General features: G+C 43.9%; 1 protein-coding gene across 1 annotated transcript in view; it reads left to right on the plus strand.

Moving 5' to 3' along the window:
- NCKAP1L (NCK associated protein 1 like) overlaps positions 1 to 27742 on the plus strand; it is a 382805-nt gene that overhangs the window by 12956 nt on the left and 342107 nt on the right. Inside the window, exons 2-4 of the mRNA XM_073613639.1 lie at positions 17311 to 17421; positions 20820 to 20912; positions 23217 to 23273. Coding sequence (XP_073469740.1) covers positions 17311 to 17421; positions 20820 to 20912; positions 23217 to 23273 — 261 coding nt within the window. The remainder of the gene's footprint in view (positions 1 to 17310; positions 17422 to 20819; positions 20913 to 23216; positions 23274 to 27742) is intronic.

A 27742-nucleotide genomic window follows, 5' to 3' on the forward strand; every position in this document is an offset into this window, starting at 1 on the left:
GCGCCCCTGGTTTTCATGGGGAAAACTGTCTCAGTACAACACCATGAAAACAGGGGATCTGGACAGGGGCGGGGGCAGTAGACGGCCGAATAACATTGCGAGGGAGAGTGGGAAGAGCTGCAGTGCAGAGGGCTGGAGGGGCGGAGTTCGGATCTGAACTGAGAGCTAGGGGAAACAGGAAGAAGATCTTGTAGCGGTGGCAGCGGCCATATTTTTTAAGTCAGAAGCAGTTCCGGTACCAAAAACAGTTCTGATTTCCCGAGACAAAACCAAAATCCTGGGATTTTAGTTGGGACGGCCTCCGATCGGGGTTCCCAAAATCTGGATTGTCCCGGGAAAATCGGGACTGTTGGCAAGTATGATATCTCCCTCCACTAAGTCTGGCTGCATCCATTTTAACTGTGGGCAGCTGAAGCTACTGCCTGTTCACTTCCTGGATTTACACAGACACACAGAGGCACATCTCCAGCTCTGCAGCTCTCATTGGCCCTCTTATGACTCATCCCCCCTTCCTTCCTGGCAAACTCTCACGAGAGTGAGAGAGAGAACTGTGCGTGATGTCATAAGCCCAGGCTTTTTACCAGACAAGAAATCGGACGTGGGCTGTATAAGGTATTTACTGGCAGAATTCTTTTTTTTTACTATCTAAAGTTAAAACAACAAGGCCAGAATATTTGCTAGATGGAAAGTTGAACAATTGACTGAAGGTCTGCTTTAACCACTTCAATACCAGCCACAGCTGGTGTAATCAGCTTTCAGTGCTGTTACACTTTGATCGACAAATGCGCGGTCATACAACACTGTACCCAAACAAAATTTTTTATAATTTTCTTCCCACAAATAGAGCTTTCTTTTGGCGGTATTTGATCACCACTGGGGTTTTTAATTTTTGCTAAACAAACTAAAAAAGACCTAAATGTTTGAAAAAAAAAAAGCTTTTCTTAGTTTCTGTTATAAAATTTTGTTTTCTCCTTCACTGACGGGCACTGATGGGCACTGATGAGGCGGCACTGTTGGGCACTGATGAGGTGGCACTGATGGGCACTGATGAGAAGGCACTGATATGTAGAATTGATGGGCAATGATAGGCAGCACTGATGGGCACTGATAGTTGGCATTGATGGACACTGATAGGCGGCACTGATAGGCAGCACTGATGGGCACTAATAGGCGGCACTGATGGGCACTAATAGGTGGCACTGATAGGCGTCACTGATGGGCACTGATAGGTGGCACTCATGGGCACTGATAGATGGCACTGGATAGGCAGCACTGATGAGGAACTACTGACAGGCATTACTGATTGGCATCTGAAGGGCACTGACAGGCATTACTGATGGGACACTGATTGGCACTGTTATGGGCACTGATTGGCACGGTTATGGGCACTGACTGGTGTTCTTTTACACACAGCCATTAATGTCTAAACTGCTGGCAACAAAAGTGAGTACACCCCTAAGTGAAAATGTCCAAATTGGGCCAAAGTGTCAATATTTTGTGTGGCCACCATTATTTTCCAGCACTGCCTTAACCCTCTTGGGCATAGAGTTCACCAGAGCTTCACAGGTTGCCACTGGAGTCCTCTTCCACTCCTCCATGATGAGATCACAGAGCTGGTGGATGTTAGAGACCTTGCACTCCTCCACCTTCCATTTGAGGATGCCCCACAGATGCTCAATAGGGTTTAGGTCTGGAGACATGCTTGGCCAATCCATCACCTTTGCCCTCAGCTTCTTTAGCAAGGCAGTGGTTGTCTTGGAGGTGTGTTTGGGTTTGTTATCATGTTGGAATACTGCCCTGTGGCCCAGTCTCTGAAGGGAGGAGATCATGCTCTGCTTCAGTATGTCACAGTACATGTTGGCATTCATGGTTCCCTCAATGAACTGTAGCTCCCCAGTGCCGGCAGCACTTATGCAGCCCCAGACCATGACAATCCCACCACCATGCTTGACTGTAGGCAAGACACACTTGTCTTTGTACTCCTCACCTGGTTGCCGCCACACATGCTTGACACCATCTGAACCAAATACGTTTATTTTGGTCTCATCAGACCACAGGACATGGTTCCAGTAATCCATGTTCTTAGTCTGCTTGTCTTCAGCAAACTGTTTGCAGGCTTTCTTGTGCATCATCTTTAGAGGAGGCTTCCTTCTAGGACGACGGCCATGCAGATCAACGTGATGCAGTGTGCGGCGTATGGTCTGAGCACTGACAGGCTGTCCCCCCCCACCCCTTCAATCTCTGCAGCAATGCTGGCAGCACTTATATGTCTATTTCCCAAAGACAACCTCTGGATATGACGCTGAGCATGTGCACTCAACTTCTTTGGTCGACCATGGCGAGGCCTGTTCTGAGTGGAGCCTGTCCTGTAAAACCGCTGTATGGTCTTGGCTACCGTGCTGCAGCTCACTTTCAGGGTTTTTTCAATCTTCTTATAGCCTAGGCCATCTTTATGTAGAGCAACAATTCTTTTTCTAGATCCTCAGAGAGTTCTTTTCTATGAGGTGCCATGTTGAACTTTCAGTGACCAGTATGAGAGAGTGAGAACGAAAACACCAAATTTAAACACACCTGCTCCCCATTCCCACCTGAGACCTTGTAACACTAACGAGTCACATGACACCAGGGGAGGGAAAATGACTAATTGGGTCCAATTTAGACATTTTCAGTTAGGGTTCTACTCACTTTTGTTGCCAGCGGTTGCCATTTTTTTAATTCAAAGCACATTTTGTTGACAAATCACTTTGAAAAATACCCCCTAGAATTTATGACTGTGGCCATCTTGAGTAAGTGCAGATGATTCATGTAGCATTTACTTCCTGGGATCCATCTGCCCTTAGCTCAGGCATGCAAACAGGAGAGGGTGTTATATAATTTGCCTAGGCATTGAAACCATGAAAAAATAGCAGTATAAGGATTAAAAATAGTCATTGTCTATTGAAAGCATGAAGTTCCACTTTAAACGGTTCCCGGCCATCTCGCGTACATATACTGTGGCACAATGGCACAGCTGCTTGAAACCCCGTATGGGTACGGGGTTCCTTTAAGAGCCACCAGCGGGCGCATGCGCGCTGCCAGAGGGGGCGCACGGGGACCCGATGCGCATGGCCGGCAGTCGCGATCACCGCTGGCCACGCGCGATCGCGTGCACGAGCACCAGCACAGGGATTTGTGTGTGTAAACAATAATTTGTGTGTGTGTTGCAATACTGCTAAAAATCTCAGATCACTGCCATTACTAGTAAAAAAAATAAAATAATAAATGGCATAAAAATGGCATAAATCTTTCCCATAATTTGTAGACGCTATAACTTTTACGCAAACAAATCAATATACGCTTATTGTGATTTTTTTTAACAAAAATATGTAGAAGAATATATGTTGGCCTAAACTGATTAAGCACTGAACTTATTCTCTCTAGAGAAGAGATGCTTGAGAGGGGATATGATTTCAATATACAAATACCATACTGGTGACCCCACAATAGGGATAAAACTTTTTCGCATAAGGGAGTTCACCAAGACTGGTGGCCACTCATTAAAATTAGAAGAAAAGAGGTTTAACCTTAAACTACGTAGAGGGTTCTTTAGTGTAAGAGCTGCATGGATGTGGAATTCCCTTCCACAGGTGGTGGTCTCAGCGGGGAGCATCGATAGTTTCAAGAAACTATTAGATAAGCACCTGAATGACCACAAAATACAGGGACACAGTATTACAATGTAATACTGACATATAATCACACACATAGGTTGGACTTGATGGACTTGTGTCTTTTTTCGACCTCACCTACTATGTAACTATGTAACCAACATGTAGACAGGTGCAGTCTACTTTCTTCACTGCAGGTGGCGCTCAATCGCAGCGGCATTGCAGAGAGAGAGGCAGTCAAGAAGAACCTAGTTCCTCTATGGTTTCCTGAGTCACGATTGGATGCTGGCACCCCATGTTACTCTGGCATCCATCCTGAGTCAGGCAGAGTCTATTTAAGACCCTGGCTCCCGGGCTTGGTGTGCATTTCGCATGTGGCTAGAGTAGGGACAGGTCTCTGGTCTGTCAGGGAAAGGTTCCAGAGCAGTAGAGAAAGTTCAGGGACACACCATCCTACCTGGAAGCCTCCCCACTAGGGTACAGACCAGCCAGGCTGCATTCCGCTCCCCGAGACAGACGTTGTTGGTACCCCTATGACCTTCTGCTACTGACAAATCTCTTTTACATCCTGTGAGTGCTCTCGGTCGGGTTGCCTGGGCTCGTTGTGTTTTGCGAACTTCAATTACAATATATTCCTGTTACTCTGCACCTGGACTCTGGGTGTTTTCTGCCTCCGCACCAAGCTGCACCTACCAACAAACATATTATCACAGAGAATGAAATCACAATTTGATAGATATCAGACGTTAAACAGACCTTATGTCTGGCTTCCTCAGAAGGGATAATGTGTTCTATAATCTTTCTGCACTTCGTAATATAGGGGTGTTTGTTGTCTGTTTGTTATTTTTTTATACAATTGTGTAGACACTTGTTATGATCTTAATTTTATCATAACCAGGATTATGCATTATGTTTTGGGTTTAAGAGCTAGAGATGAATGGAAAGAGCAGTTTCAGGTCAAGTAGAGCCAACAGCCAGTTAAAACAAGGATCCATTAGAGCCTGTTGAGGGCTTGCTTGAGGTTTTATTGCATGGCAGTTTTAGGATGGGTGGACAAAATTTAATTCTCTGTTGTATCGACAACCCCCCAAAAAAACAGTGAAAAAAATAGTGGCGCTGAAACTCATAAATCCTGCACAAAAAAACAAAAAACAACAACCAGTCTATAACATTGTGAAATGTAGTGATTACAAAGTAAGTGACACCAAATAGATACTAAACCAATGATGGTGAATAACTTGATGGGTATAGGAACAGTGAAATAGTGTTCAGAAAAATAGCTATGACAAGTGATCCAAAAAAATGAAAAAATTCCTTTAAAGTGAGCACTAAAAATGTACAAATATATAAAAAAAAGTCCATAATAAATCTCCAAAAATGTGTGATATTATGAAAAGGAGTTCTGTCTACTGAATCTTCCACCACTCCTCCGTGTCCGTGATTCCACTCCCCTTTAAGAAACGCACTCACCAGCTATCTTTGCCTCACACTCTCGTGTTCGGCTAAAACGCCTTGACCCAAACAAAAGGGGGTGAATGATAACCTCCAACCTCCCACCGTTAGCATCCAGGGTATCCACATATATAAACTCTCATCTGGAGGAGGAGCCGCAGGACTGGGAGGTACTGTCTGCAGGACTGTTGAGATCTGAGGGATTGGTAAAGGAGAGTTTATATATGTGAATACCCTGGATGCTAATGATTGGGTAGGTTTTCCAGACTGGTCAGCCATTGGCCATTCTTGGGAAACATAGACAGGATGTTGACTCCTATCTAGCTGTTGTCTAAAGGTAGTGGCTAATGTCAGTGGAGGTGTTAAGTGGCAAGCCTGATTTCCTGTCTAGTGTACTAATACCATCCAGAGGTTTGAATTCCAGGTACCACCAGTGTAAAGTGTAAGTTCACCCAAAACTTTTTTTTTTTTTTTTAAACAATAGTGTTTGTTGAGTTTTGGATTTACATAAAATAAGACAAAAAACAAACAAACCAGGAACAACATTTAGCATTCATCTATCGATATTTTGACTGTAGTAAAAAAAAAAAAATTTTTGGAAAGGAAGACACACAAGGGAGAAAAAAAAAAAAGGGGGGGGGGAAGGGGGGGAGGGGAAAGGCAAGTAAAACCAAAGGGGGAGAATAACAACTCCCAGGGTAGTACTATAACTTACAATTACATTGTCTCAGCCTGGTTCGTGGGAACTATATCTTATACACATGGCACTGTTTTCCTCCGCCCGTCACCCCCTTGGGAACTTACTGTGACTAGGCGGAGGTTCAGTCCCTGGAATTCAATATTTTTTTGTGTGCTTCTAGCGTTTTGGTTCCTATTATCGTCTAAACCCTCGAACCAGACTAGGGAAAAAAAGGTAACAATGTTCATTATCCATGAGAACTTTAGTAACTGTATAGAACTCAACTGTTAAGTTATAACATTATTATAGCATATGTACTACCCAACTCGTATAATATTTTATACACCCATATGGGCTAAGTTCAAAACGAGTCATCAATCCGTTATAGAAAAACAGTCTTAGCAAAGAACCTAAGGAAAGAAAGAGGAAAGAGAAATAGGAAAGAGAAGAAAAAGGGGAAAATGAGGCAGTGGGAGGGGGTAAGGGGAGGGGAGGTGGTGTGGATGCGCTCCTGCACGCCGCGGTCGTCAGACACGACCGACATCCTACGTATTAGTAAGGTACCTTATCCAGGGGTCCCATATGTTATTAAATCCCTTGATCTTATCCTTCAAGATTGCCGTAAGGCATTCATTTACCATTATCCATGACAGTTTGGTTTTTAGTAAGTAAAAGGGGACTGTGGGAGACCTCCAAGACTTGGCTATTGAAATCCTGGCCGCCACAAATATAAATGTGATTAGTCTACGCATTGGCTTTGATGCCCCCTCCACTGGGCGTCCCAGCAGTGTGTGCAGAGGTGACTTAACTAGATTTACTTGTGTGAGGGAGTATATAAGATTATACGTGCGTATCCAAAATCTCCTCACTTTGGGGCACGTCCACCAAGTGTGGAACATAGTGCCGTTTACGTTACATCCCCTGAAGCACTGGGGAGACGCCCCCGGAACGAAAGTTGCTATCCTCTCCGGGACCATGTACCATCGCATCATTACTTTATAGTTTGCCTCTATCAAGGAGGTATTAACAAGCGACTTAGATGCATTCTGTATTATTTTGCTCCATTCTTCCATATCCAGATCTATATCCATGTCTTGCTCCCATTTATGCATATAGTACAGTTTAGGGGTAGATAATGTCAAGATATTGTAGATCTGTGATATGTGACCAGTGTGCTTATCAAAATTCCTACAGAGGCTTTCCATTGGGGTGAATGTGGTGAGATCAGAGGTGCGATTCAATGTCGCCAAGAAATGCCTTATCTGGGTAAAGCGAAAAAGTTCAGAATTAGTAAAGTCATACTTCTCCTGTAATGTTGATTTCGACAAAGCACCTCTGTGGTCACAAAAATCTGCAAAAATCTGCATTAGACCTTTATTGGTCCACCACAAAAAAATTTGGGGTTGGAGACCCGGAGTGAACAATGCATTTCCAAATAGAGGGGCCAGTGGGGCGTGTTGGGAATTAAACCCATGAGCTGTCAGCAGTCTGTCCCACAGATTCAGGGAGAACGACAGGCTCGGGCACATAATGACCGGCCTGTCCTTCGCCTTCATCCACATTAAATGGCTAATCTCTCTGTCAGGATACAGCGAGGATACTAATGACATCCAAAGCGGTCTAGGCTGTTTTGTGTGGAATTTGATCAACTGGGACAGTTGTGCTGCTTGAAAATATTTAAGTAAATCGGGCATTCCCAGGCCCCCTCTCAGCTTTGGTGTATATAGTGTACGCCTGTTCACTCTGGGTCTCTTGTGTCCCCACACGTAGTCCAACAATCTCCTCTGGAATGTTTGTAGATCTTTCCTTACTATTGCTATTGGGAGAGTCCTAAACAGGTATAGCACCTTCGGTAAGACCGTCATTTTAATTGAGCACAGCCTTCCAAACCATGACGGAGGGTTATTCGACCATCTTTTGAGGTCATCTAGTATTTTCCGAAATAATGGGGGGTAGTTATGTTTGTACAGTGTGGTGAGTGTTGGAGTAAGGAAGATGCCCAAATATGGCATTGTCTCCTTCTGCCATTTAAAAGGATAGGATTGTTGCAAGGCTTGAATTATGTGTGTTTGTAGAGAGACGTTAAGCGCCTGAGTTTTAGAGTGGTTCACTTTTAGTCCCGAGAATTCTGAGAAATGTCGCAATACAACCTGTAGATTGGGTAGGGAGGTGACCGGGGAGGAGAGAAGTAGTAAAATGTCATCCGCGAACATTGCACATTTGTGCTCGCTGTCGCCACATCTCACTCCCAGTATATCCTGATGTTCCTGGATTTTAATGGCCAGTGGTTCCAGGGCTAAAATAAATAATAGGGGGGATAGGGGACATCCCTGTCTAGTTCCTCTAAGTATCTTTATGTTTTGGGATTTATATCCCTTAACTACTAGATTTGCTGTGGGGTAGCTTTAAATTGTTTTAAGTGTGGTTAGAAAGTGAGGTCCAAACCCATATTTTCCCCAAAAAAAAAGAGATAGTCCCAGGATAGGGAATCGAACGCTTTGTGTAGGTCTAATGAGACCGGTAGTGCTCCTCTCCGGCCCCCTCCGTCCCAACCCGAGTTTAAGACAGAGATTATATCAATAATGCGTCTAGTTTGGTCTGGTGCTTGTCTATGCGGGACAAATCCCGTCTGGTCAGGGTGAATATATTTTGATATGAACGAGTTCATGCGAGTGGTTAATATCTTGGTCAGTATTTTGAGGTCGACGTTAATCAGCGATATGGGGCGATAGTTCGCACAGTCTCCATGGTCTTTGTTCGGTTTAGGAATAACATGTATGAAGGCCTTGTTTTCATGGAGTGGTATCGGAGACCCCTTCCTTAGTGAATTGTAGAAAGCACAAAGACGTGGAGACAGAATTTCCGTATATTTGCGGTAATATTGGCCTGAGAATCCATCTGGACCCGGAGATTTTGACGGATTCAGGGATTTAATAGCCGCCGCTACTTCGTTCACCGTAAACTCTGACTCCATCATCTCAGTGTGGTCATTGGACAGAGTTGGGAGTGGTAAGTCCCTCAAAAATTCTTCTACTTTGTTTGCGTTAAAGTCCGTAGGGGAGTTGTAGAGTTTAGAGTAGAATGTATAGAATTCCTGAAGTATAAGTTGGGGATTTTGTGTCACTTGTCCAGTCTGTAGTCTCAGTTTAGGGAGCGCTGGGTTGTAAGGCCTTGGGTTAAGTTTTCTTGCTAGTATTCTATTTGGTTTGTCCCCCATTGTGTAGTAGCGGTGTTTGGCCCATCTGATATATTTTTCTGCTTTGGTAGTGATACTCAAGTTTAACGCTGTTCTTGCTGTATCGATGTGGTTTCTAAGATCCATATGTGGGTTGGCTTTTTGTTCATGTGTTTCTATTTAGCTCTTCTTCTTGTCGTTGAATTCTTAGTATTCGTTCCCTTTTGACCCTGGTAGCTAGCTGTATAAATTTACCCCGTAGGGTAGCCTTATGGGCTGCCCAAACTGTCTCTGGGGGGAGGTCGAAGGGGTGTTTTTTTGGAAGTATTGTTGTATGGCTATTTCAACCTCCTTGGCAATTATAGGATCGCTCAATAGGGATTCGTTCAATCGCCAAGAGGGCAGTTTTGACTTAGACCATAGGTCTGATAGATCCACTAGGACTGCAGAATGGTCCGACCATGCGATTGGTACTATTTTAGTCGATGATATGTATGGGAGTAATGGAGATAGTGTGAGTAGGTGGTCAATGCGGGAGTATGTTTTATGCACATGTGAGTAAAATGTGTATTCACGTTCTGTAGGGTGGGCGTCCCTCCAGGGGTTTATCAGGTTGTGGCTGTGGAGCAGACGTGCTAAGGTACTGCTTTGTTTAGGGGTGTGTTTCAGGAGTGTCTTTCGGGGATCCGATTTATCTAAAATTTGATCGAGGGAGGTGTTGCTGTCTCCGCCTATCATCACATGACCAGCTAAGTGGGGCGTTATGACTTCCAGAATTGTATTGAAAAAGTTTATCTGTCCTACGTTGGGAGCGTAGTAAGAAAGAAAGGTGACCACACTATCATTGATCTTGCCAGCGACCATAATAAAGCGGCCCTCTTTATCTCTTATCACATTGGTGGGGGTAAAGGGGACCCGATTAGCAATGCATATAGCTACCCCTCTCTTTTTATCTGGTCCATTAGACAAAAAAACTGTCGGGTATTTAGCGTTTAGGTATTTTGGGGCTGAAGTTCGCGAAAAGTGAGTCTCCTGTAAAAACAAAACATCTGCCCTCAATTTGTGGTATTGCTGAAAGGCCTTGGTCCGTTTAGTTGGGGAATTGAGGCCTTGTGTATTGTGCGTCAGTATAGTGTAGGTTGGTTGATTTCTACAGGTCATGGTGGTTCGGAAGGCTGTACTCACATTTTAGATGTTTCAGAGGGGTTGTCCGGAAGACTCCGGGATCGCCCTCTCGGGTTCTTACGTGGTGCAGGAGCGCATCCAGGGACTTGGAATGGGAGAAGGGAAGAGAAAAGACAGAATTAGAGATATAAAGACACAAATAATATAGTACTGTTTTTTGTTGTAACATTAAGTTAGACCTGTTAATCATACTGAAAACAGCATGGGGATTTACCGAAGGGAAAAAAAAGGGAATAAGTAAGAAATAAAGGAAAGGCGCCGAAAAGGCACCTTCACACTGCATTGCAGTGTGGTTGCAGGGGCCACGAGCCCCTGTGTAGTTGTTGTGAGGTTGTCACTCCGCTTGCGGTGGAGACAAGTTCACTCTTAGTGGCATGTGGTTCACCTCCGGCACTATTTTCTAGCTTCAGGAGGGGGTGAGCTGAGCCCGCTATTTAATTGGGAAGATTGGCAACTTAGGCCAAACAGGATAACGCAGGGGGGAGGGGGGAAGGGAGCAGAGGCAATTCTGCTGGTAAAAGCAGAATTCCCTCTTAGGGACCTGAGGCATCATAATTTATAACCTGAAACAATGTCAACTTTTAAGTCTTTATAAAACAGGAACGGCTTCAGCGGGAACGGCGTCAGCGGAATCAGTCAGATATTTGCATCTGTGTCTTCAAGAGAAGGTCTTGGACCAGCGTTGGAATACTCGGTCACGAGTACCGAAGTTGTGTGCTGCTTCTTGGGTAGAATTCAGGTGACTGACGGAGATTTCCTGGCTCTGGAGCTTCTCTGTTGGGACCATAGGGGGGAAATTGGTCAGCATTCGTCGAACAGGACATTGGATCCCTGTGGTTCTGTTTGTAGAAGGCCCAAGTCTTGGAGCAGGGCCTCGCCGGACTGGAAAGTAGTGAATGAATGGGATTTGCCTTTGTAAAAGAATGACAGTCGGAATGGAAATGACCACCGGTATTTAATCTGTCGGTTGATGAGTTGATTGAGTAGTGGCTTCAGAGCTCTCCTCTTCTGAATCGTTACCTGGGCTATGTCCGCAAAAATCTGGACCGGATGACCTGAGACAGTTATGTCTCCCTGGTTTCTCGCCTCCAGCATGATTTTTTCTTTGATACGGTAAAAGTGAGGCTTAACTATCACGTCACGTGGTAGTCCATCCTGTCTAGGGGCTGTCAGGGCTCGGTTCACCCTATCCAGTTCAAATTGGTGAGGAGAAATGTCCGGTATCAGTTGTTTCATTAGATCATGGATCGAATCTTCTAGGTCTAGTTCTGATTCCGGGAGGCCTCGCACGCGGAAGTTATACCTCCTAGATCTGTTTTCCAAATCTTCAATTTTTGCGTTTGCTTGGTCTAGTTGGTCTTGCAGGGATGTGATCATTTTGGAGTTTTGGTTTACTCGTTTTACTGTCCCATCCATTTTGGACTCGATCATGTCCAGTCACTCCCCTATATTTTGGAAGTCATCCTTCATACCTGTAGTGATGATGTTGCATGCTTTGGATAGTTCCTGCTACAGGAGTGCTGAGAATCTAGCAAGGAGAACTGTGTCTCCCGAATATCCAGTTGCTAGGGCAGGTTGTTGTGAAGAAGGCCCACTGTTTTGACTCATGGCTATTTCAGCGAGTTCGGCCATTTGCCTATCTGTGGAGGAGGCAGGGGAATCTGTAAATAATAATGGTCTGTCCGAGGAGCCCGATAGTGGGGACATCTGTGGGTGCTCACTCTGTGGGGAGAAAGGTCCCTCCTGGGACTGGGAAGAGAAGGGGTCCCTGTGCACCTCAGCTAGAAGTGTGATTGCAGGGCGCTTAGGTTCCTTCTGCTGTGTCTGTGTCTGACATCTCTCATGTGTGTAATCTTCCATGTCAGGCGCCATCTTAGGCAGGGGGGGCCGCTGCTGTAGCTGGGGACTAACCTTCTCAGGTGCTGTTAGCTTTGGCTGCTGTGGTGGTTGCTGGGTCTCCCAGTTCTGGTGCTGGGCTTGAGTATTGTGGCCCTCAGAGCGATCTCCTCCCTGTTGTGTGGTGGGCTGCGGGGTCCGCCGATGTGCTGAGGCTCCGCCGCGTGTAGTGTCTCCCTTCCCCGGCGCCATCTTGGGAGAGGGAGGCTGCTGGGCCTTAGAAGCGCGGGTATGTCTGAGGTGCTGTGGGGGATTTCGGTTGTTTCCCGGTCCCCTCTGCTGCATCATATGCTCCCAGACTCCTGAATGTAGGTTCGGTGGTGGTCCGCTCGTCCCCTATTGCTTACTATTGAGCTGTTCTGGCCGGAGGTGTGCGGAGCGGAGTCAGTGCATGTCCGACCTCGGCGCCGCACGCATCCCCAAAACTTTTTTTTTTAGGTTTGGGTAGAGTAGGAAAGGGTTAGGATCTATGTCCAACTGTTTTACAGCTATCTGGAAACCCTGCTAATAATGTTTTACCAGACAGGAAGGGAGAGAACCTCGGCAACAGACAATATATAAAAATGCTTTTCTTTTGTAGGGTTCAGAAAGTATAGACCTCTTTCAGATTTTTATTGCTGTCTGTATCCCGGTTGCAGGAATTTTTTACATTGCTATAAACAAATAAAATTATTATTTACCCAATTTTTATTTCAGATATCAACACCAATTTCATTTTAAGAAACAATTTGTAATAACTTTTCCAGCTGCCAGAAACATCATTTCATCTAGTGCTGCATACTTTTGACACTCTAGGAATGAATCATAGTCTTGGATCCAAGTTTTGCACACGATACTGTTTATTCTGTATATGCAATGCCACTATGTTCACAGTTGCACACCCTTACTATCATAGGAATGGTACTAACCCTTCCCATTTATGACTGTTGTAATAAATTACTCCAGCTTCCATAGTTACCTCTTTTCCCCTAATCTGTGGTTAGACAGTGTTAGTATAACTACGCAGAGGACAACAGGAGGCTAATGCTAAGACTGATTGAAGTGTATATGCTACTTATTTTGGAATACATTCAAACAATGAGTGTACTACTGACCACTAGACCCCATTCCCAATTTATAATGAAACTACCCTGTGTCCTCCCCGTAAGTCCCATACTCACCTGTCCCTGATCCAGAGAGATCTCAGCTGTGTGACCTTGTTGGCTTTGTAATGAGAATGTGAAGTGGACACCCAAAAAACTAGCGTGAGACAGGGCTACCATGTTGTTCAAAATTCATAGTCAGCCATGACATTTCTTTTTTAGCAGCAATGGCCCCACTCTCTTTTTAGGACATGGCTACATTAGGTCTTCATCTTACACAATTAAACTTTTAACTGCATTCCAGAACATACTTATCAGTCCATTGATAAGACACTACAGGCCCTCTCAACCCTATTAACTAACATTGAAACAAAGCAGCGCAACCAGATAAACTTTAGCCCATCTACACCCCATTAACAGGACATTACACATCCTAGTCTCGATCTAATAGTGTCATAAAACTGTCAAGTCCAGGCTTAAAGTGACATTAAAGGTTCATTAAAAAACAAAACAAAAAACATGTCATACTTACCTGCTCTGTGCAGTGGTTTAGCACAGAGCAGCCCTGATCCACCTCTTTTCAGGTCCCCCGCCAGTGCTCCTGACTCCTCCTCTTCAGCCAGTGCCCCCATAGCAAGCCACTTGCTCTGCAGGCACTGGTGCGTACTCGCTCCCAAGTCCGCTCTATGCGTCCATAAGACACACACAGCCAGCTCTCTCCTCATTGGCTCACTGGCTGCAATTGACAGTAGCAGGAGCCAGTGGCTCCAACTAATGCCTCAGCCAATGAAGAATAAGAAACCTGGGAGAAGCTCAGCTCTTGTGCACATCGTTGGATCGAGAGGGAGCTCAGATGAGTATTAGGGGGGCTGGGGTCGCCTCTCACAGAGGGTTTTTTACCTTCATCAGCATAGAATGCATAAAGGTAAAAAAAACTTGAGCTTTTAAAACCACTTTAAGTAATGTCTAATCTTAAGCAGGTAACTGCCCTGGCTAACCATCCATCGTAAATAGTTTAGCTAGAGCAATTAGGGAATATACATTTTTGTCTATCTCATCCTGGAGAATCAAAACTTCTGTGTATTTAATAACTCCTGAGATAATACTGGCACTGCCAAGGATATATTTACCTGTATTAATTAATTAGCAGCATTTTAAGCCCAGATATTACTATCCTAGGAGGTGAATTAGACCCATTACTTTCCCTAGGTGAACTAGGCATCTGATAGCCATCATATATGTGTTCATTCAAATAGTAATTTCATGCTGGAAAATAATATACACGTTACGTTACCAGAATGCAACCTGTAGGTATTCCAAGGTATTAATATATGTAAAAAAACTGTATTTGAGGGTGTGATAACTGAATACTCGTAAAAGACTGTGACATCCCATTGGTCATTCCTCAGACCTTCTCATTGGTCAGAGCATTTCTGTCAGCATCTGTGAGGACCAGAAAAGTGGGGCTGCATCAGTAGTTTAGTCTTTCTATTTACCATCAAAGTGTGAACATCAGCCAAGATCTTTGAGAGCCTCTGATCCATCTTATGCTCATTGACTGGCTTTTACCGAACACACAGAACCAGGACGTTGCTAAGAAATTTCACTTTTAAACCCATTTTGTTATTCTGTTGGATTATTGTCTTTCATTTCTTTTTGTAATACTTTTCTTATGTACTGTAAATATTTTTTTGCACTATTTTTCCTTTACTATTATTAAACTATATTTTGAAAAGTGGTAATATTGTCTCTAATGCACTAACGCAGAATTTAAAGAATCCCTGCCTCTTTGAAGAGTGCAATGATAGGTATATCTTTGGATATACCTCTTTGTGGTGACAGTGTGTGTTACATACGTGTATTCTAAGTCATAATTGCTATCACTAATATTGTGAACATTTTGTAATAAAAATATCTGGTAATGATACCCAGCGACGATTCCTCTCAGTCTGGTGGCACTTAGATTGCGGTCCTCCAAACTGCAAAATCTTTATGCAGGGTGAGGCTGAGAGTGCAGTAAGATATTAAAGAGGAACTGCAGTCTGCTCACATAATCTGTAAAAAAAAAATCTTTGCCATTCTGAAGCTTCCCTCCAACCACTTTTCATAATATTTTATATATACTGTGATTCTATACATGCCAAATATGCTGCAGAAATCTCCCTCCACTAAGTCTGGCTGCAACCATTTTAACTGTGGGCAGCTGAAGCTGCTGCCTGTTCACTTCCTGGATTTACACAGATGCACAGAGGCACACCTCCGGCTCTGCAGCTCTCATTGGCTTATGACTCATCCCCTCACTTCCTGGCAAACTCTCACGAGAGTAAGAGAGAGAGCTGTGCATGATGTCATAAGCTTAGGCTTTTTACCAGACAAGAAACAGGAAGTGGGCTGTATAAGGTATTTACTGGCAGAAAAAAAATGTTTTACAAAAGTTAAAACAACAAGGGCATTAGATTTAATAGATGGAAAGTTGAAAAAAGGAGTGAAGGTTCGCTTTAACAAGTGCACAAGTGTCCCACAATTCACTCCCACAGCAGCCAGATAAATTTACAATGCCCCCTGGTGGATATCAACAGAATTTTATCCTAATCACCCAGTGCTATACAAACCAAGAGTCTCAACTACAGTCCCATGCCATCCAACAGGTCTGTATATCCTTATGCATTCAATGTCCCAAAATCTTACAAGATTTTCTGACCCATGAATTTATCTCCACAACATCCCTGCAGCTTCTCTATTATTTTTTATTATCACATATGTCCCCCTATTTGAGCTTTTCTTTTTGGGACACACATGATGATGAATGGCGAAGATTAATAGAGAAGACGCAGAGACATTGTGGAAGTAAAACTTTATTGGACCCATTTGTTTTTCATGAGTCAGAAAATCCATGTAAGAGTTTGGGACATTGAACACATAGGACTATACGTTCTTTTGAGTTTTGGAACAGATTGAAGCCTTTCATCACTATTTATATAGTGTTACGTGTTTCATATGTCATATAAAGAGACTCTGACCTAATGGGGTCTCTATGGGGGGGCCTGTACTAACTCAATATGATTATAAATGTTATTTAATCAGAAATTATATGCATGGCGTGTACTTCAAAAAAAGAATTGCCATGCGCTGCAAAAGTGTTTGGGTTTGGTTTGAAGAAAAGGTGGCAACCCTAGCCCCGGGCCAGGAGGTAAGTTCCCCAGGTCCCGAACTCGGAGAGAAGGCCACCAGGACCAGAGGTCAGGTTCATGGTTTCTTGCACTGGGGCCCTAAAGGTTCTAGTTATGCCTCTGATGGGAAGGAAATAAAAAATTCAAAATAAAATAACAGGGTAGAAAAAACAAAAACAGACTAGGGGAATCTTCCCTCACGGATGGTCTACATATCGTGTCTCCCATCTAAGCACAGCATCTCCTGTACACAAAACCACTGAACATATTCCTCCATGATCTCCCCTCACACTGGGGACAATATGATCCAGTGCAAATGCCATGTATACATATAAAACCACTCCCGGATCTAGCTCAACGTTCTCCGTGAGCCAGAAGTGAACTATCCATTTTAATTTCAACTTCAAGTCAGTAAAAAATAATGGAAATGGAAGTCTCTAGCGTTATTGGAGCAAGGCATGAGCCAGGGGAAATAGATGCCTGGGAAGATACTGAGGCAAAGCTGTGTGGCACTATGTCAGTCATATACAGAACACTGCTTCACATAAATGTAGCCTAATAAAACATTGCACAAAATTTGGAGAGGAAGCCCACAGTGGAAAGTACACTAAAAGTGCTGTTATCCTTTTCTTTGTTTTTATAATGAATACATAAACTGGTGTTTTTGGGAGGTATGTGGTGGAAAGGGTGAGGGGGCATTTGAGACCATAGAGAACAAATATCACTGGGCATATGCAAGCCTATGATGAGTTACGCTTAAATCATTATAACTTGGCAGTGAAGGAATTATATTTACCCCGTATTCCTCTTTGCATACATGGAAAATAGCAGGATGTAGCTACCATTACATTTCCGTGTGTCCTTAAACTGCACGTCTAATGATTTGGAAGCCATACTGGGACATGCAGTCCTCTTCGAACTACCCGGGTAGTCTGGACAAATGTAAATGATAGATAACAATTGTTTATCTATTAGCTTTACAGAATGATTAAATGATAACTAATATATTTTATATCTTTCACAGACATGCTCAGATCCCAAAACAAAACCCCCCTTCTTCACAGACAAGTCAATGGAGTCATCTCTGAAATACATCAACAAGAAGTTTCCAAATATCGATGTCCGCAGCAGTACGGTAAATGTTTAAATAGCCTCTACACCAGAACTCAGCTAGAATGTTTGTCAAATGTTTCCTGTTACCTTCAGTGGACAGCAGCCCTTCTTATGTGAATATTGTACCAGATGTGGTGTTTGATATCCTGAATTATAAAACAACACTAGTTAAGTTACTTATACATGTACACAAACTGCCATGCCATCCAAATATTTTCCAACAAATAGTTTGACAATTTGACCGTGTATGGGTACAAACAGATTGCAAAAGCATATAAATGAACACCAATGAGCTGCTGGTCAGGATGGAAATTTATTGGTAATTCTGCTGGCAAGTGTTTTAAAAAGACGCTGTCACCTTTTCCATTGCAGGCACACTGGCAAGGTCTGTATAAAGCCCCTCCATATGACCACCCTATACTCACCAATCCAGCGCACCCTCACCACTCCTTCTTCCATGGGTTGCTGCTGCTAAATACCCAGTGTTTCTGGGTATGGGGGAGAATGTGACCTCCTCCAAAGATGCAGCCGGTACTGGGTATTTTGGTGACAGCTGTGACATAGAAAGTTGGAGCAGTAGAGCGCTGGAGAAGTTTAAGTATAGGTGAGTTAAGAGTATAAGGTAGTCAGAGGTGGGCTGAGTGTAAAAGGTGACAGGGTCTCTTTTAAATGGGTAGGAACCAGGTCTGCATAAACTAGGAATAAGAATGGAGGGCTGGAGTTCAAACTATTCAACCCTTGCTGTTTTAATGCCTGTTCTAGGCAAGGAACTTATTTGGTAGTGAAGCAAAGACCAGGAGACCCCGATAGCTTGTACCTTTTAAAACAGTTCCCATAGTTCTGTCTTCACATATTTATTTAACAGTCTAAATAAAGCTTTTCTATTGGGGTGCCATTAGTGTGTACAGTAATGTACAGTAAGTGTTCTCCATAAATTTCAAATCTAGCAAGAAAGAAGAGAGCCCCAGTTACATAATTTGATATGGACAAGGGATACTTGCCAGCAAACCTTTTTCTTTTCAGGAATAAGCAAAATATAAAGCTTTTAAAAGAAAAATTGGATATTTCTATCTAATTATGTATAATTATATGAAATCGTTTGAAAACCTTTACAAATACAGTATTTATGGGGCTACTTTTAGTTATGTAAATGCTAGAAGAAGTATGTGAGCTATTACTCTACTTGCTATTTTTCTGTTGCCTTATATAGGTTGCACACAATATTAGGATTTTTGGTTTACCTACAAAATCCTTTTCTTGGAGTATGTCACAGGACAGGGAGGACTTCATGCAACATGACCACTTGGGGTTATGTTGAGCCTTTCAGGTGAATAGACACTGGCCAAAACGGCAGGAATCCCCACCCTGACGTAACCCTTCCCAGCTTAGTTTAGGTTCAGTTTTGTAGCAAGCAAAGAGAAACACAAGCAAAAGGAGAGTAATCAGTGTCCTGGTAAGTACTCCAAAAGGATTTCACAGGTAAACCAAAAATCCTAATTTCCTAATTGTACATCACAGGACACAGAGAACATCACATCCATGGCTACTTGGGACATCCCAAAGGACTGAACATAAGGGCTGGGCAGCAAGGCCAATATACCCAAAATCCTGTAACAGCATAGGAGGAAGCCCACTACAAAGTTGCCTGCAAGACCTTTTGCCCAAAGAGGACAGAGGCATAAATATCTACCTGGTAGTACTTAGTAAACTTGTGAAGAGAAGACCAGGTAGTAGTATTACAAAGTTAAATAGCTGAAGCTTGATGCTGAAAAGCCCAGGAGCACTGACACTCCTGGTGGAATGGACCTCAACTGGGAATGGAGGGACCTTGCACCAGGAACCATGAGCCTGAGCTGATGAGTCCCCTACAAATATTGGATCCAGAAGCAGCCTAACCCTTTTTGGGGACCTTCAGGTGAACAAACAGGGAGTCAGACTGTCAAATTAAGCTGTTAACGTTAGATAAACTGGAACAGCTTGAACAACATCTAAACAGCTAACCTGCAACCGAAACCTGCCCTGTGATGGTATTCAAAGCAAGAGACATCTCCACACCAGATTGGAGGAAAAAACACCACCTCCCGGTCCCCCCATCAGAATATACAGATCAGCGCTTGCAACCGTTGGCTGCATGCGTTAACTGAATGCTGGTTTTCCACCATGACCACAGACAGCTGTACACTACAATCAACCCCAATTACTAATTACTTTCAGTATGTGTGTATCGGGGTTGATTGTAGTGCTAAATTGCAGTGCATTGGGGAAAAAACATGCTTCAGTAACAGTGAGCTAAAGTGGTTCTAAAGGCAGAAGGTTATCTTTTTCCTTAAACACTCAGTGAAGTGAACAGCCTCAGATGATACACAGGGATGAAACAAATCTCCCTACATAAGTTTTACATGTATATCTGCTGTCTTCAGCTTTATATACTGTTTAGAAAGTTCAGATCGTGTTAGGAGATTTTCTCTTTCTGTTCAACGCTGCAGTGAAGTCTGGGCATACAGCCAAGACAGCTGATTGGAGGAAAGGCACACACCCCCTCTCCTCATAGGTAGAGACGTTTAGAGCTGATTGTTGAAAAGTTCAGGTCTCTGCTAATCTATATATAGCATCCTCCCCAACACAAAACTCAGGCTGTTTTTATCATATGACAGAGAACTTGTCAGGAGTTACCAGGCTGATAACAGAAGAACGGAGCAGGAGACAGCTACGGGACATAGTGCTTTAAAGAGAGATAAGAAAACACTGCAGATATATGTGCCCAGCTCAAATGTAATGAATCGGGTTTACATCCACTTTAATGCATTCTATGCTTTAAGGTAAAAAACCTTTTGTATACAGCCCCATCCTGCTAAATACTTAAATGAGTCGATCTGGATCCAGCGATGTGCACAAGAGCAGAGGTTTTATCTGTTCTTTCTCTCCTCATTTGGCAGAGAGGCAGCAGCGGGAGCCAATGGCTCCCGCTGCTGTCATTTACAGCCAGTGAGGAGAGAGGGGGGGGCGGGGCCGAGCAAAGGACACGTAGAGCCAGCTTAGAAGTGAGCAGCTTGTTATGGGGGCGCTTGACAGGGGGGAAAAGCCAGGAGCGCCAGCGGGGGACCCCAGAATAGGATGACAAGGGCTGCTCTGTGCAAAACCATTGCACAGAGCAGGTAATTATAGCATGTTTGTTATTAAAAAAAAAACCCTGAATGTGTAAAATCACTTAAGCATGCCAATCCTTAGGTGTTCAGGTGTTGTCATCTGTTTTTAGCTTAGGTGTTCTATATCATTAAAAGTTTGATTGTTTTACACCGACTGTAATTTTTCATTGTGATAGTTCTACTGTTTCATAACAAGTTGCTTATGAGTAAATTGGCAAATGATACACGTAATCCATGTTAACCTAAAACTACTATTTCTCACTTTTAAATCCAGCAACATCTGGGTCCAGTGCACAAAGATAAAGTGGAAATTGTGAAATATCTGACTGGCTATTACCTGACATTTGTGGATGTCATGGAATTCAGAGTAAGTAGTGTGTGACTGAGATATAATATATATTTATTTTATGTTTGTTGTTTTTATCAAATGCACAGTTTTAGACTACATAGTAGTGTAGATAAAGCTGAACCTCATGCAGACAGCTAAATACATCAATGAAATACACATCAGAGAAATCTCAAAATGGGGGAAAGGGGATGATGGGATTATTGCGGTGCCACCAAAAAACAAAAATATTGGAACAATTTTTTACATAAAATCATTTAATTAATTTTATTGATAACAAAAACATCTAAAATGTTTACGTGAAAAGGTACAAAAATACAAAGCAAAAAACAAAGATACAGTTCAAATAAATGACCGTCACCAAAGATGTTGAAGGGTGATCGTAGTCTTTTGTTCCCAACTTGTTTCGCCAAAACATTGGCTTCATCAGGGGAATGTATAAATTTGCTGGAGAGAGTAAACCACTATAATAAAGAAAAAATGCATTATTGGATCAACATAATCTTGTAGTGCTGAAGGCAAGCCATCACATTGCAAAGCGGTCAAATTTGAATCCATTTTACAGTTTCTCTGATCGCATTCATGCGATTTTTCACATGAACTTACTGTGCTGTGAATCTCCCTTATGCAACATTGAGCGCCGTGATTTTGCATATAACTAGGGTATGTAATTGAGGCTGAGGTCCCCCTTGTTAAATAAAATTAAAAGAATCTTCAATACTTATATGCTAAACTCCTCTTTCCAGGCACCCTCTAATTCCCCTGTAGCCAAATACTGGGCTGAGTGTGACTCCTATCCCTAGTGTCTTGGTGGTGTCCCCCTTGCGTCTTGGAACCCGCATGGTATGTTCTAGGTGTGGGGGGTGGGAAGATTGTGGGATATGGGTGGGCGGCAATTTGACCGCTTTGCGATGCGATGGCTTGCCTTCAGCACTACAAGATTATGTTGATCCAATAATGCATTTTTTCTTTATTATAGTGGTTTACTCTCTCCAGCACATTTATACATTCCCCTGATGAAGCCAATGTTTTGGCGAAACTAGTTGGGAACAAAAGACTACGATCACCCTTCAACATCTTTGGTGACGGTCATTTATTTGAACTGTATCTTTGTTTTTTGCTTTGTATTTTTGTACCTTTTCACATAAACATTTTAGATGTTAAAAATTAAATGATTTTATATAAAAAATTGTTCCAATATTTATGTTTTTTGGTGGCACCGCAATAATCCCATCATCCGATTTCCCCTATTTTGAGATTTTTGACTCGGGATGAGGTGTCGTATCTAGTAGAACACACCACCCACCATCCAATTACATCAGAGAAATGTTTTAGACACCCAAAGATTTCTAATGCTGTCCATCCAGTTTTAAGATTTAGAAGCACTACAGCAATACACAGTCCTGTCTGACAGAGAAACATACCTGATTTTCTGTGCTACAATTTGGTTACATTTACAGGTCAAGAAGTGGCAGAATGATAAGCTCATTTTACTGTCACTTTGCTCTCTGCTCCTATCAACATGTTCCTTTTTACCACATGAGCACTGCAGAACAGTTGACTGCTCCCAGGGCCATCTCTCCGTTTTGTAGTCTGAACTCTGCTGTACAGGGACTTGAGGAGGCTAATGCCAAGTCAACTTCATGCACATTTAGAAAAATACATTTATGTCTTTTATATCTGACTGGAGTTCAGCTTTAATATTAAAATTATTGAACAGAGTATACACATTTTCTTTTGCAGCAACTTTGCTTTTTAACTTACCTCCATTTAAGAAGTAGGGAAGAAAAGCTGTTTCTAACTAGCATTCTTAGGCCTAGTACACATGATGAGAAAATTGGACGAAAGCGATCGTATGATAATCTGATCATTAGTGAACAGCTTTCAAGAGCTGATCACAACAGTTCATGCGAAATTATCTGAAGGGACAAGCATGAAAATTTTTCTTGTACGATACCAGAACGTATAATTTTTGTTTAATTAGTACAGTATTCCTCCGAAAAAAAAACAGAAGACCACGCATGATCAGAAACAAAAGAATATATTACAATACAAAGCATTACATTACTTCTGAAGTTGTATTCTGTCGTAAAAGAATTTTCGTAACTTTAGTAACCTCTTAATTTTTGATATGAGACTAGCATGCCAAAAAAAATAGATGATCATTTGTCTGATATTCTTATTGTGTGTACGCGGCTTTAGAATGCTACTAATCAATAGGCAAAATCTGCAGATTCCACTAAACTGGCAGCTTCCAAATAGTCAGTAACGTAATGTACTTTCATTGTTTGCTGGTATTTATAACATATCTTCCTGTCCCTGCAGGATCACGTCTATGAATTGTTGAATACTATCGATGCCTGCCAGTGTTACTTTGACATTGTAAGTTCAGGTTTTCTATATACATCAGTAAATTAGGTGTCTATATGCAAGTAGACTGCAGCTGTAAAAACAGTTCTGCTTTAAATGATACACAGCGATACATTGTAGCCACCAAAGGCTCCAGTTTTGATCAAGACAAAGATTTAGTGCAGCTGTTCCCTAAACTGTATAAAAAGGAAGTATTAAAAAATTGTTTGTTTTATTGAGCACATATTTTGAGTTATTATAGTAACGCTTACCTTAAGGCTCGGTTCACACTGCTGTGACTTGGGATCCGACTTGTAAGACCTCAAGTCGTCTGAAATCCCATGTTAGTTAATGAGAGCTGTCTTAATTAGCTCTACTGAAGTCGCTTCATCTTTAGAAAAGGTTCCTGTACTACTTTGATCCGATGTCAACACGACTTCAGTGCCACAGGGTGTAAAAGTCCTTTCAAAGTCACATCAAAGTCTTATCAAAGTCTAATGCCGCGTACACACGACCGGACTTTACGGCAGACTTTGCCCGGCGGACTTTTCGACGGACTTTACGACAGACTTTCCAAATGAATGGACTTGCCTACACACGATCAACCAAAGTCCGACGGATTCGTACGTGATGACGTACGACCGGACTAAAACAAGCAAGTTCATAGCCAGTAGCCAATAGCTGCCCTAGCGTCGGTTTTTGTCCGTCGGACTAGCATACAGACGAGCGGACTTTTCAACCGGACTCGAGTCCGTCGGATAGATTTGAAACATGTTTCAAATCTAAGTCCGTCAAACTTTTGAGAAAAAAAGTCCGCTGGAGCCCACACACGATCGAATTGTCCGACGGACTCCAGTACGCCGGACCAAGTTTGCCGGAAAGTCCGCTCGTGTGTACGCGGCATTACTCCTAAGTTGCACTGGAAATTGCAAGACTTTAGAGTCTACTTAGTGTGTACTGAGCCTAAAATGATTGTAAATGCAATTTTTTTTTGTTTTGTAAATAACAAATATGTTATACTTACCTGCTCTGTGCAGTGGTTTTGCACATTAAATGTTATTGAAAATTACCTTCCCTTTTCAATCCGCAGTGCTGTCATTTTCTGTAAAATTCAATGCAATATGCCAACCTGGAGATGTGTACGTACCCCAGAAACCCAGAACGGTCATTTCCTGCTTGTGAGATTGGCTGATTGATTTTTCCAGAAGTTTGCACTAAGATACAGATCAGATTTTAGGCATTCTCTGCAACAATAATTTAATTTTTGGTGGGATAGCCCCAAAGGGTAATCACTTCTAAAGGGAAGCTGACACTGCAAAGTTCCTCATTAGAACACTAGAAGTGCATCAGTTGAATAATAATGAAAACTCCCATTCAGTTTCACTCTGCAGATCACAAACAGCTTTTTCTTAAGAGCATAAACAGTTAAGACTCTGCAAAAATGATTGGTAAAATCCATGCAATGTACACTGATCATCCAGAGGGGATTTTTTCTTTTTTTTTTTTTTTACAAAAGTGGAGTTATGCCGCGTACACACGAGCGGACTTTCTATCCTACTTGGTCCGGCACACTTTCCGACGGACTTTGTCCGCCAGGTGCGCCGGACTTTAAAACGAACGGACTTGCCCACACACGCCGGGATTTTCCGGCGGGCTAAGTCCGCCCGTCTTTCCGACGGACTTTCGCCGGAGTTCCGGCGGACTTTCAGAATGAACGGACTTGCCCACACACGGACAAGTCCGTTCATTTTGAACGTGACTCAGGTGCGACGGGACTAGAGAAGGATGTCAATCTTGCCGCTTTTATCGGCGAGATTGACACCTTGCTAGCCCCGTCGCGGGGCATACCAGGCCCTTAGGTCTGGTATGGATTATAAAGGGGAACCCCGCTACGCCGAAAAAACGGCGTGGGGTCCCCCTAAAATCCATACCAGACCCCGATCCGAGCACGCAGCCTGGCCGGTCAGGAAAGGGGGTGGGGACGAGCGAGCGCCCCCCCCCCTCCTGAACCGTACCAGGCCGCATGCCCTCAACATGGGGGGTGGGTGCTTTGGGGGAGGGGGGCGCCCTGCGCCCCCCCCCCCCAAAGCACCTTGTCCCCATGTTGATGAGGACAAGGGCCTCTTCCCGACAACCCTGGCCGTTGGTTGTCGGGGTCTGCGGGCGGGGGCTTATCGGAATCTGGGAGCCCCCTTTAATAAGGGGGCCCCCAGATCCCGGCCCCCCACCCTATGTAAATGAGTATGGGGTACATGGTACCCCTACCCATTTACCTAGGAAAAAAGTGTAAGTAATAAAACACACTACACAGGTTTTTAAAATATTTTATTAAACAGCTCCGGGGGGGGATCTTCCTCCGGCTTCGGGGGTCTTCTTCCGGCTTCGGGGGTCCCTCCGCTTCATCTTCTCCCGGCGTCCGGTTGGTTCTTCTCCGCTCTCCGGCCTCTTCTCCCGGTGTCGCAGGTCTTCGGCCGGCCCCTCCGCTCTCTTCATGTAGCTCTATTGCGAGCGGAGGTCCGGACTTCTGGGCTTCTTGGCTTCTTGGCTTCTCGGCTTCTCTTCTCTTCTCTTCCCCCAGATGTTGACACGACGCTCTCTCCGGCTGGACTGGTCTCTGAGGGCTGCGTTGTGACTTATATAGGCGGAGACCCCGCCCCCATATGATGTCACAGTCCTTGGGCATGCTGGGACTGTGACGTTTTAGGGGGCGTGGTCGACCACGCCCCCTAAAACGTCACAGTCCCAGCATGCCCAAGGACTGTGACATCATATGGGGGCGGGGTCTCCGCCTATATAAGTCACAACGCAGCCCTCAGAGACCAGTCCAGCCGGAGAGAGCGTCGTGTCAACATCTGGGGGAAGAGAAGAGAAGAGAAGCCAAGAAGCCAAGAAGCCCAGAAGTCCGGACCTCCGCTCGCAATAGAGCTACATGAAGAGAGCGGAGGGGCCGGCCGAAGACCTGCGACACCGGGAGAAGAGGCCGGAGAGCGGAGAAGAACCAACCGGACGCCGGGAGAAGATGAAGCGGAGGGACCCCCGAAGCCGGAAGAAGACCCCCGAAGCCGGAGGAAGATCCCCCCCCGGAGCTGTTTAATAAAATATTTTAAAAACCTGTGTAGTGTGTTTTATTACTTACACTTTTTTCCTAGGTAAATGGGTAGGGGTACCATGTACCCCATACTCATTTACATAGGGTGGGGGGCCGGGATCTGGGGGCCCCCTTATTAAAGGGGGCTCCCAGATTCCGATAAGCCCCCGCCCGCAGACCCCGACAACCAACGGCCAGGGTTGTCGGGAAGAGGCCCTTGTCCTCATCAACATGGGGACAAGGTGCTTTGGGGGGGGGGGGGCGCAGGGCGCCCCCCTCCCCCAAAGCACCCACCCCCCATGTTGAGGGCATGCGGCCTGGTACGGTTCAGGAGGGGGGGGGGGCGCTCGCTCGTCCCCACCCCCTTTCCTGACCGGCCAGGCTGCGTGCTCGGATCGGGGTCTGGTATGGATTTTAGGGGGACCCCACGCCGTTTTTTCGGCGTAGCGGGGTTCCCCTTTATAATCCATACCAGACCTAAGGGCCTGGTATGCCCCGCGCTCGCCGCAATAGGAAGATTTGTTTTTCCTATTGCAGCGAGCGCGAGATGCAATACCATCCCCTCGTGTCGTATTTGGTCCGTCGGACCAGCCTACACACGAGCGGGCTTTCCGTCGGACCAGCACACACACGAGCGGACTTTCCGCCCGAAACTGAGTCCGACGGAAAGATTTCAAACATGTTTAAAATCTAGGTCCGGCGGGCTTTTGGGAAGAAGTCCGCCGGAAAAGTCCGCCGCCGCCCACACACGGGCGGATTGTCCGGCACACTCTGGTCCGCCGGACCAAGTATGCCGGAAAGTCCGACCGTGTGTACGCGGCATTACTCTTTAAAGTTTGTGGTTGTTGAAATTCGAAATGAAATTGCACTCAATTACATGAGGGACATTTATTTTATTTTTCTCTATCATAATTTTAAATTAAATTTTCTGCAACAATGATTGGTAAAATCCATGCAATGTACACTGATCATCCAGAGGGGATTTTTTTTCTTTTTTTTACAAAAGTGGAGTTACTCTTTAAGGTTTGTGGTTGTTGAAATTCAAAATGAAATTGCACTCAATTACATGAGGGACGTTTATTTTATTTTTCTCTATCATAATTTTAAATTTAATTTTTTTTTTTACTTATTTTTTACTGTAGGGTGGTGGGTATTTGGTCAGGGAAAATACCACTGTGTCAGGGTCAATAATGAAAATACTTTCAATGGGTTACTTAGGTAAGCTCTTATAGCCCCGTACACACGATCAGACTTTCCGACAACAAAACCGTGGAGTTTTGTTTAAGGTTGTTGGCTCCAACTTGCATACACACGGTCACAGAAATGTTGGCCAACGATTACGAACGTAGTGACATACAAGACATACGGTGAGTCAATAAAAAGGAGGTTCAATAGTCAGCATTGATTCTGAGCA

The sequence above is a fragment of the Aquarana catesbeiana genome, linkage group LG02 (genome assembly GCF_042186555.1).
Source record: "Aquarana catesbeiana isolate 2022-GZ linkage group LG02, ASM4218655v1, whole genome shotgun sequence".
Classification (NCBI taxonomy): domain Eukaryota; kingdom Metazoa; phylum Chordata; class Amphibia; order Anura; family Ranidae; genus Aquarana; species Aquarana catesbeiana.